Source organism: Rhinopithecus bieti, unplaced genomic scaffold, assembly GCF_001698545.2.
Source record: "Rhinopithecus bieti isolate Rb0 unplaced genomic scaffold, ASM169854v2 scaffold_5019, whole genome shotgun sequence".
Classification (NCBI taxonomy): Eukaryota; Metazoa; Chordata; class Mammalia; order Primates; family Cercopithecidae; genus Rhinopithecus; species Rhinopithecus bieti.
In genome coordinates this window covers 453,840-465,432 of record NW_016804585.1, presented here as the reverse complement: position 1 = coordinate 465,432, position 11,593 = coordinate 453,840, and the positions used below count along the sequence as shown (strand labels likewise).

Here is an 11,593-nt window from a genome sequence, read left to right as displayed (position 1 = left end):
AAAAAAAAAAAAAAAAAAGAAAAGAAAAAAAGACTTTTCTTTAATTAGCATTATAAACTGATGATGTAAATTTTGGGTTTTTGAGCACAGAATTTAATAATAACTAATTTTAACTAAGTACTTCTCATAAGCCATGCACAGTATCAATTAAGGGTCTGAGCTCAGGAACTAGACCAGAGAGTGAAGGGATTTTTAAGACTATGTCCTTAGCCTCTGAGGATGGTAGAGGGGAGAGCAACTATTATGACCAATGTAGATATAATTTTGGAAGCACCATTGGCTTAACGTAGGGTGACATGTTTGTGAAGTTGTTCTTTAAGTTACTATTTAATCATCACTTGGGGAACAAAGACCAGGGATCTATCCTTCTGTAATAGATAAAATACATAATAGTAACCTTGGGAACTATCTAATATTACAGATGTGCTACTCCAGAATAACACATCTTGATACTCCAGCTCTCTTTTGATAAAGAAAAAAAAATCACATCTTGAAATAACTAAGAATCTCATAACCTCAGTTTAAAAAACTGAAACCAAAAATCGATACTTGAAAAATCAATATTATTAATACTTCATATTTGTTTTTTTAAAAATAATTTATTTCCTCCTTAGAAATGTTTTTATTATCGATAAATATTCACAACATGGAGAAATTGGTTTTTAAAGAAATGTTTCAATATAACAAATATTTACAAAAATTTTTAAAATAGCTTTATTGATTTTCAAATACTCTTCCTTGGCTGAGGCAGGAAGATCACTTGAGCCCAGGAGTTTGAGTCTGCAGTGAGCTATGGTCGCAGCACTGCACTCCAGCCTGGGTGACACCCTGTCTCTAAAAAAAGAAAAAGACAAATACTTCTGCCTTACCATGAAATTCTCACCTGGAGGATATTATGATTAGTGATATCTTCACAGTCAACAGATCCATTGCAAGCACCTTTCCACCCTGGTGCAAAAGGATTAACTGAAGAGAAAAAACCAATAGATTCACAAAGGGATTCTGAAAAGTTCCAAACATTTCAATAAAGGTCCAAGTGCTGCATTCCTTGTGCATGCAGGCATGTGTTTAGTCCAGCTATCTAATCCTAGTAATAAAACAAGGTGCACAATTTGAATAATTTATACTTGATGGTTTCACTCCATCTGGGGGCTAATGTAAGTAACTACAAGGCTTTAAAATGAATAGAAATAAATTTGGTTTGGTTATTCACTTTTACTAAGTTTTCAAAAATACAATTTAAAATTCTACAAGAAGTTATAAGTGAAATATTAGCTGCATAAAGGCTGTATTAATAAAATATTGATTTTAAAGAAGCAACAATATGTCATTTGAAAGTAATTAGTGTGTTAAGTTTTAAAACCATCAACAGGCTAAGGTCAACTACATACTTTAGTGCTTAACAAACATTTAAGACCTATTACTTTTAAAATATCTTATATTAACATGGTAATTAATTTTGCAATCTATTGTTCTTCAGGACTAAATTCAAAATTAAAGAAATTTTAAAAATTTTACCTTGAAATGCTATAAATAGCTCATGTATGAGGCCATGTTCTGGAATTTCAACAGAATGGCATTTATATGATGGCTCTATGACATGGCATGACAAATCAGATATTAGATTATCCAAGATTTTCTTCAGCATTCTAAAGAACGCATCATTGTATCTCCCTATGCAAGACTTTGTGGTAAAACGTACAGCCATCTGATATGAATAATCAGGTTCCCGATAGGCTTTAAAAACAGAAAGATGAGAGTAAAAGCAATGGTGCCTAGCATTAATTTCCTCTACCAAACATTTTTCAAATACCATGTAATACTCAATCCCATCAATCTTGCAATCAGCATAGAAACTTATCTAATAACGTTTTATCAGTTAGTCCTCACAAAAATACACAAAACTGTTAACTTTAATGAAAAATGTTGTTTTCATCTGATATATTATCTACTTGGTACATCAAGAGAAATGGCTTCTGTGGGTTGGCTATATAGATAACAGTATCAAGAAAAAGAAAGACTTTTTGGGGAGGGCCTTAATTCACAGAAATTATTATTGCTGTCAGCACAGCCCAGTGAAAGGATCATTAACTTGCTTTTATAGAATTAAAGATCAGTTTTAAAATTACCTGCTAAATTGTGATAAAGTAGATGTGCTTGCATATCTAGACAGAGGCAAGTAGGGAGTTGAAAGAAGATTATTTAGGATAAACTATCTTCATGTCAACTTAGGAGTTGCTTAGTCAAATACATCCCAAAATATTCTGTAAGTCATAATTGGTGATAGTCACCTATTACAGACTCTTTTTCATTAAACGAAGAAACCATACACTTAATTATGATCCGAACTAAATGTACAAGTTAAAAGGTGCCTAAATTCTTACCAAAGACCATAAAGTCATATCTCTTTTTGACTGTCTTTTCTTCTTGGGTTTCTGCTTTAACAATCTTATAAGAAAGAGTACATGTGTAAAGTCCAGACAAAGGCTCCAAAAAATCTTTCACCATCAGCTGTCCAGTTTTAGTTATATTTATTCTATTATTTCCTAAACAGAATAGTAAATTACTTATTTAACATACAACATATCAAGCATTATTTAGTACACTTGGAGTTACAAATAGATACAAAATTTTTAAAAATTAATGAACTATCTCAACTTTAAGAATCCCACAAAATCTTAATTCTGTCCTATTACTCTATGGAAGACTACATGAGATAAGTACACTTTTGAAATATATTTTGGTTTTCTTTGTTTCTTGGCATCTAGTGTCAATTGGCTCATACCAGTAATTCAGAAAAAGGGATTACATTGCTCTGTAGTACTACAAAATTTCTTCAGACAAGACGGAAACTAATTAATAATATTTATGTTCCAAGGCACTCTTAACATCATGAAAAATTATATATTAGATATTTCATCTCCTATTACTGGTGCTACAATGATAAATTTTAGGTTTTATAAAGACCTTTGAATTAATACAGCTCTGAGAAGTAGGGCACAAAATTACCGCTTCAGTTTTGCATAAGGAGAAAATAAGGAAGTGGCCAAAATATAACATGATTTTTCTAAGTAGGGAGCAAGAGAAACTGCCATTAAAATTAAATTTCAATTTGTTCTTTCCAATAAGCAATAGTGATTTTCTAAAAATATGTTCACACCATTAAAAAAGTACATATTAAAATCAAATTTACCTGTTAACGTCTTTTCATTGGGCCCAATCCATAAGTAGGTGGGGTCCACTATTTCTTTTTTAGAAAGCTTAAAATCCATACAGATAAGGACTGGACTATTTTGATGTAACTTTACATATATTTTTTCTGTGAGGAAATAAAATAATGTATAACTACATTATATAGCAAAATTAAATTAAGAAATATACTCCTACCATTTTGTCCTGAAGACACGAATTAGTTCTTGCTGGATTTCACTATTTAAAAAATCAATATATAACATTTAGAACGCTAGTCTGAAGTCCTTTTTGCTTCTCATAGTAATTTTTTAAAAACTCTACACCTATTAGTCATGAGTCATGACATTTTTCCATATTACAGTTTTGTTTATAAAAATATGCATTATACATTTAAAGTTCATTTTAATGTACAGATTTAGAACTCACTCAAATCATAATTTTTTGGAGGGTTGGTGGAAGCAATTCAAAGTTCAGAAAAGGCCTGGGCACGGTGGCTCATGCCTGTAATCCCAGCATTTTGGAAGGCCAAGGCAGCGGGTTGCTTGAGTCCAGGAGTTTGAGACCAGCCTGAGGAAAATGGCAAAACCCCATATCTACTAAAAATATAAAATTCAGCTTGGCGTGGTGATGCAGACCTATAATCCCAGCTACCCGGGAGGCTGATGGAGGAGACTCGCTTGAACCCGGGAGGCAGAGGCTGCAGTGAGCCGAGACTGCACCACTGCACTCCCGCCTGGGCAACAGAGCGAGACTCCCTCTCAAAAAAAGTTCAGAAAAAGACTTCAGCAACACTATTTTAAAGATGATCAGCCGGGAGTGGTGGCTCACGCCTGTAATCCCAGCACTTTGGGAGGATCACCTAGGTCAGGAGTTCAAGACCAGCTTGGCCAACATGGTGAAACCCCGTCTCTACTAATTTGCCGGGCATGGTGGTGGGCGCCTGTAATCCCAGCTACTTGGGAGGCTGAGGCAGTAGAATTGCTTGAATCCAGGAGGCGGAGGTTGCAGTGAGCCAAGATCACACCACTGCACTCCAGCCTGGGTGATGGAGAGAGACCCTGTCTTTAAAANATAAATATATATATATATATGTGTGTGTGTGTGTGTGTGTGTGTATACACACACACACACATATATATATACACACACACATATATATGCTGGGTGCTGTGGTTCATGCCTGTAATCCCAGCGTTTCAGGAGGCTGAGGCGTGCGGATCACCTGAGGTCAGAAGTTCTATACCAGCCTGACCAATATGGTGAAACCCCATCTCTAACTGCAGATTTTCTCCATTAGGAACAATAATTAAGCCTATCTGGGGCATATAGGAAGATGTGCGATTACTCCTTGTTTGTGGTTGGGTGGACAGAACGATGGTATGCTTGGAATCACTGCAACCCAGAAAGATATTAATTTTAAAGCCTACTGAATGCCAGGCTCTGAGCACAGGAAGACAACGTCCTACAATTTGGTTGGGGGTCGGGGAGAGAACCCAAACATACAAGGAGTCTAAACATGACACGTGCTATCAACTGGCTCAATTTATCTAAAATTAGCTATGTAATTAATTTTCCTTGGGAAAGTTTCACTGCAGAGATAGAGGATATTTGAGCTGAGCCCTGAAGGATGCGTGTGAGTTTTCCAGTTAATAAGGGGAAGATTAAAGATATTCCAAACAGAAGGCCTTGGAAATCACTCCTCTGCGTGGGTTTCCCGCGTTGCAAAGCAGCAGAGACACCTGGAAGTGAGATGGCATCAGAGAAAGAGATCTGGAATAAATCCCAGCCCCTTGCGAGCTGCAAGGCTTTAGAGCAAGGCGACACAATAGGGGTCGCTGTAAGGATGAAAAGATGCGACCGTCGTGAACTGCCAAGCAGATTCTTGGTATAATAGATGCTCAATAAAGGCTGGCTCGTTCCCCTTCCCTCCAGGTAAGGGAAGCTCTTCCGGGAAGAGCTTCGCAGTTCCGGCCCCTCCAATGGGCCCGCGTGTATAGAGGTCCTTATTACCTGGCTGTCCTGTCTTGCCATAAAGGAAGCCCTTCGCATCGAATAACGTAGATCGCGGGCATCGGACTGCGGAGGAAAGAAACCACTGACTTTTACTTAGAAGAGGAGCGGGGTTCAGAGTTGGGCAGGGCAGGGCAGGGCAGGGCAGGGCAAGGCGAAGGAGGCAGGACCGGGAAGCTCGGGCAGAGGGAGAGGACTGGGCACCGGGCGGAGGGAGCCCCACCTCCTGTGAGGCACCAGAGCACCGCGGGGAGTAGGACCCACGTTCGCATCACAGTTCAGGGGCTGGCGTCGCAGGAAGCGTCGAGGGACAGACCCCTTCCTACCTCAGCCCCGGCCCAACACCTCTGCACCTCCCCACCTCCTCCACAGTGCGGAGCAGAACGCCGGGGTCGCCCCCCCTACCCGTCCGTCGCCACCGCGGGAGACGACGCGCAGGAGAGCGCGTGCGTGCTTCGATTCTCGCGCGCTGGGGCTGGGCGACCGCAAGAGAGGCGAGGCGAACGCAAGCTCCCCTCGCGCCCACAGAGCAGCAGGCACGCGAACTCTTCGCGCCTCGCTTCCGGCGCCATTTTCTCGCACTCCTGGCCCCTTGTTCTGTGAGTGGAGCGGAAGGGAGGAAGAGAGTAAAGGAAAAGAAGCCACAGCGTCGCGTTCCGGGGATTCCCCAGTCTAGGGGCTGAAGGGATCAAGGAGAGAACACCGCGAGTCACAAGGACCGTGGTGGGGTAGGGCGGCTAGGGGATGCGATGAGGAATCCCCTAGGAAGGGGACCTGAGGAAGGCAGAGACTTGTGACAATTTCCCCCTCACGTGAAGCAGTGGGGATTTCCTACGCCTCTCTTCTCATGAACACTGAAACTGTGTGTCCAATCTCTTTCAAACTGACACGCGATTTTTACCTAATTGCATTCTTTACCCGCAAGACCAAGACCCAGAGGAGCTACTGCTGAGCCAAGAAGGCGCCTCTGGGCCTTCCCACTCTAGAGGAACGTTGAATCTTCATTTTCACTTCAAGTATGAGGCGATGTGAGAGACCTCCCCCAGTGCAAACGTATCTAGGTTGATGAAGTGACCTTGCTTTAAAAATGGGCCCAGTTGTAAGGCAAGAGCCAGATTGGCTTTTTCGGTAGGGATGAATGATTAGTCAAGATCAGGGAGCTCCAAAGGGGATCATGCCCTCGCCTTTGATGGTTCCTTCTTGGCTACTAGTTTGGTGACCCGAAAGGCCCTGTGTGTTGTCTGTTTCTTAGCAGCGGGACACCACCCTCAGTAGTGGTTTTGAGTAGGCTGGTTAGTAGAGAGAGCCCAAGGTTCAGACAGGGTGCAGAATGGTTATTTTGGGTGAGATCAAGAGTTTTCGGTTTTATTTCCTTTGAGCCGAGTCAGTACTTGGACTATCTCATATGGTCCAGGAGCAACCTTTGTCAGTAATTTCATTTTTAGTCACTGTTAATTTTACCTATATAGCATAAGCCATGAAATGTGACTCAGTGAGTCAGATCCACCCATTGTCAGTTACCATGTCTGGATTCATGGTCTGGTCTCAACTGCTCTCTTCTTAAGGTGATGATAATGAAGACAGATTTAGGCATTATCTTGATTCCCTACAAGTTCATCATTCCAGTTTTTGTCAAAGTACATTATAAATCCACAGTGTGTTTTATTGGCTTCTCGGTTTTTTGTAAGTAATTGATCCTTGTAAATCCTATGTGATAAACTAAATCCTATGAGAGGAGACTTAACCAAATGAGTAATAGTTGTCTGTCAGAAGTACCCATCCACTCTTTTTATATAAACTTTTATTTTAGAAGAGTTTTATATTTACAGAAAATTGCAAAAACAGTGCAGGGAGTTTTTACATACTCCCTCCCGATTTTCCCTATTACTGACGTCTTACATGGGTATGGTATATTTCTTACAATTAATGAACTAATATTGATACATTACTATTAACTGAAGTCCAAACTTTATTCAGATTTCCTTACTTTTTTATTCAATGCCCTCTCCACCCCGTTTCTTTTTGTTTGTTTGTTTGTTTGTTTGTTTTTGCTCCAGGATCTCATGCGGGATCCCACATTACCTATAGTCATTGTATCTCCTTAGATTCCCCGTGGCTGGGTCAGACTTCTCTTGTTTTTGAAGGTCTTGACCTGGCTTTAACTGGTGAGGTATTTTGTAGAATGCCTCTCTACTGGAATTTTGTCTTTCTCCATATTAGACTGGAACTATGGGTTCTTAGGATGAAGATTACAGAGATAAAATGACATTCTCATCACATCATATCAAGGAGACATACTATCAACATGCCTTATCACTTGATGTTAACCTTGGTCTGCTGGCTGAGGTACTGTTTGTTAGGTTTCTCCGCTGTCAGCTTATTCCCCCGCTTTCATACTATACTCTTTGGAAGGAAGTCACTTTGTGCACCCACACTTAAACAGTGGGGATTTATGCTGCATCTCCTTGAAGATGGAGTAGCTACATAAATTATTTTACCAATCCACTTTCAATCCCCTTAGGTGTCACTCTCGGGAGTCTGAAATACTCAGTATTGAACTATTTACAGAGTACTAACACATTCTACTTTCAAATATACAGAGAACATTGTAATGGAAAATCATAAAGTTTCCTTACAACTTTTTTTTTTTTTTTTTTTTTTTTGAGATGAAGTCTCACTCTGTCGCCCAGGCTGGAGTGCAGTGGCATGATCTTGGCTCCCTGCAACCTTCGCTTGCAGGGTTCAAACGATTCTCCTGCCTCAGCCTCCTGAGTAGCTGGGATTACAGGCGTGCGCCACCACAGTCAGCTAATTTTTGTGTTTTTAGTAGAGACAGTATTTCGCCATGTTGGCCAGGCTGGTCTCGAACTCCTGACCTCGTGATCCACCTGCCTTGGCCTCCCAAAGTGCTGGGATTATAGGTGTGAGCCACCGTGCCTGGCCTACAGCTTTTTAATAACCAAATAAGTTTTCATCCTCATACCATCCTTGTGAAATTTTACAGTTCCTCTTCTGCTACTTTTGATGTGCTATTTTTGCTTCTAGAAACTAACAAACAACAAATTTCCCCTTTCAGTACTAAAATTAGACCTAGTGTTTAGAGTATTTCTCCAAAATTGATATCCTGCAGAACTCCCAACTCATGCAGTTATAGAGATGCTACTGTGGTGCTTAAAGCCAGTGTAGTTTTTCACCCACTTAAATATATTTGTATATACAGACATCACATAGACTGCCTATACCAATGACGTACTATTGTTTAAAACTACAATTCATAAAATTACAGCATGTATACTTTAACTTGTAAGTGTGGGTTTCTTCTGATATGGTCAGCTGATGCACAAACCCTCAACCTTAAGTCTCAAATATATTTGTATACACTCATATAATTTTCTAATAGCGGTGACGGTGGCCTTTTGAGACTCATTCGTATATTGTCCAACACTCTGGGCATCTTTAGAAGGGCTCACCTGAACAATGTCACTTAAACCTCAATGTGAAGAAAAGTTCTGCTTTGAAAAACAGTTTTGTGGTCACTTCCCCTTTCCTCTCTCTGCAGTCAAATGTGTGCTTTACCTCTGGACAGTAGGGAGGATGTTGGGAGAAGATGTTGACTGATACATATCTGTATACTAACATCTTTAAGTTAATTTTACTATCTTACTGCCCCTACCTTCAACCCTTAGCTCTCCTTTCTTTGATTAATTTTCTGGTACAGCCTATACGTATTTTTGTAAGGTGTCTATTTGGAAGAAGGCAGGCTGGGAGAAAATCAACACACTCTATAAAACACTCACTCTATTTATATAGAGTGGGTAGTATTGTGTGAGTCATGGCAAATAAACCAAGCAGTTCCCAGAGGGAAAACAAAAGTGAGATAATTGCTTCCAAAAATTAAAAAGTTGAATTGATAAAAGTGCCAAAATCCAACTGTCTTTCTGAAAACTTGGATCAAAACTTTTACCATGCGAAATGAAAAGTGAGGAAGGAAAAAAAAAATTTGAAAGAAGGGAGTTCTCATTGATACTTTCACGGCTGTTATCACCGAATCTAGACAAAAAGTTCCAGATCTCCCTCAATTTAAGATAAACGTCTTTGAACTTGAGCTTGCCAAGAAAGCAAGGCTGACCCCCCACCCTCCGTGTGATATTACTTTTCTCATCCATTATCCTTCTAAAATAGACATTTTGAGACAATTTAGTGATGCGCCATTTCCATCCTGTCAGGGTTCCTTGGGTTTGACATTCAAAAGGGGGCTGGAGGTGCGGAACCCGCCGCACTCCGCGGCCAGCGTCCTTTAAAGCCGCCGCCAGCCAGCGCCGCTGTAACCCCGCGCACCGGCAGGTCGCCGGCTCCTGCCCCTTTCAGTCTGCGCCGACGCAGCGGCCGGATCCCGGGGACTCCCCGCGCCGGGAATCTCCCGCCAGCTGCGCGCTGAGTCCAGGCGACGGCAGGAGCACGTGGAGAGGCCGGGTAGCCACAGCGGCAGCTCCAGCCGGGCCCGGCAGCGACATGGAAGGTGAGCCTCCAGCCCGCTTCTTTTCTCCGGGGTCTTTGAGAAGCTTGGCCTGTGCACAGCAGAAAGAGTTTCTTATGAATCTCGGTTTTGCTTCTATTTATTTCTTTTGTCAAAAGTAAATATGAGGTATTTCAGAGGACAAAGCGCGTCGGTTCTCTTACGTCTCTCACTTGTCCTTCCCCCGCCCTTTGGAAAGTGATAACTTCTTTGCAATTTTATTTCTAAGGGGTTGTCAGACATGGGGGGTCTACCCTACATCTGCAGAGGAAGAGCACTTAAGGGGTGTCCCTGAAACGCCTGCAAATCTGGGGGTGGAATAACTAACACTTTTGGATATTTTTTCCTTCATGGCCTCAGTGTTCATTGGAATTAGGCTAATCTGAGTAACTTATTTTCTTACAAGGGTAAATGGTGTCATATGGGAAAGGTACATTTTAAAGCGGTTGGCTTTAAAATTCCCTTGGAATTCGATCTTCTAATGAGTCTTCTTTACCCAACGCAAAATCAGGTTCACTTTAGGAGTTTCATATTAATTAATTTTGAAAGTCGTAACGCTATCCTCGCTTCTCAAACATTTTCATTCTGTACTTCCTTGGGATACCTAAAATTTCACACTGCTACTGTAAACTCTTCAATGGTCTTTTCAGCAAGTGTTTCTAAAACCTTGAAAATGGCAAATGCATCTCAACTTGGGGGGATGGTGGGATTATGAAATTCAGAATTTCATTCTGTTAAAATGAGATATTGACACCTAACTAAAACGTTACTTTGATAAATATGAAGATTGTGAATATTTTCTTCGTAATAATGGGAGGATCTCTAATTAACAATGAACTGATCTTTGGCAGCTTTATTTCTAGAGTATATTAAGTTATTAAAATATCAAAAACTTTATGCTTTTAATTTTTTAAATTATGGGTTGAAAACTAAAAATTTTGCATTTTTAACATTTAAATAATGGTCTATTGAAGTGTAATTTTTAACAAAGGTTTTATTGGCCAATAACAAGGAAAAAAAGTTGGGCTGTTGTATACTATGGGAAAAATAATTTTTAAAAAGCTCTTATGCTTTAATTATTACAAATGATTAATTTGTTTTTATGAAATTATAAATCAGTACTCCGACACTATTTTTCCTAGCCTTAACCATACCACATATCAAGGATAATGTACAGAATCGTGTAAATCCATAGAAACTGGAATATTTCTCTATAAATGTTAATACTTCCAAATTCATTTATTTAATGTGAAATAAAGAAACTAATCTTATTATATAGAATAAATAAAGAAACATATCTTAGGTTATTGGTGTACTAACATAGATATTTAATAAGCCTGGATGAAGACTCGCTTAAGAAGAAAAGAATGAAAACTTGTGTAGAATTTAATTTAGAATGTGTAGACTATAAATGGAAAGAGAATATAGATCAATAATTTTTAAAAGTTGTGTTTACATGCTTAGATTAAATTTATAGGTCCATGGAGATAGTATAGATTATGCTTAATGCAAAAACTTTAACATTTAAATTTTAAAAAGAGGTTAATTATGTGAATTTGGCTATTTTAATGTCAGGTCGTTGAGGATAGAGTATTTGATGTGGTAAAATATCTAGTTCATTATGGCTACCCAAAATTGACTAATCTGGCCCATGTTTTTGATATTTAAAATATTTTTTATATCATCTTGTGGTTTTGATTTCAGTCTAGAATAGAGATTTGGTCTGTAGTGTATACCTCTCTTGGCAATGTAAGAAAGTAGAATACTTTATGGAATACTTTTATTTTCTGCCCAATTTGGGGGTTACATTGATTCATAACAGTTTATTTTACAATGCAATACTGAATATAATTCATTCAGCATATAAAGTCATTT

At 39.4% G+C, this 11,593-nt stretch overlaps 2 protein-coding genes across 2 annotated transcripts in view; one reads left to right on the top strand and one right to left on the bottom strand.

Moving 5' to 3' along the window:
• The window catches only part of ZPBP2 (zona pellucida binding protein 2), a 12,505-nt gene extending 6,829 nt beyond the window's left edge, over positions 1-5,676 (bottom strand). The window contains exons 1-6 of the mRNA XM_017869237.1: positions 5,426-5,676; positions 5,203-5,268; positions 3,194-3,319; positions 2,385-2,546; positions 1,519-1,737; positions 884-966 (exon numbers count right to left, since the gene is read on the bottom strand). Of these exons, the coding sequence (XP_017724726.1) occupies positions 884-966; positions 1,519-1,737; positions 2,385-2,546; positions 3,194-3,319; positions 5,203-5,268; positions 5,426-5,474 (705 nt within the window). The 5' untranslated portion in view covers positions 5,475-5,676. The remainder of the gene's footprint in view (positions 1-883; positions 967-1,518; positions 1,738-2,384; positions 2,547-3,193; positions 3,320-5,202; positions 5,269-5,425) is intronic.
• A 3,790-nt stretch (positions 5,677-9,466) lies between these two features.
• IKZF3 (IKAROS family zinc finger 3) overlaps positions 9,467-11,593 on the top strand; it is a 99,544-nt gene continuing 97,417 nt past the window's right edge. The window contains exon 1 of the mRNA XM_017869260.1: positions 9,467-9,721. Within this exon, the coding sequence (XP_017724749.1) occupies positions 9,715-9,721 (7 nt within the window). The 5' untranslated portion in view covers positions 9,467-9,714. The remainder of the gene's footprint in view (positions 9,722-11,593) is intronic.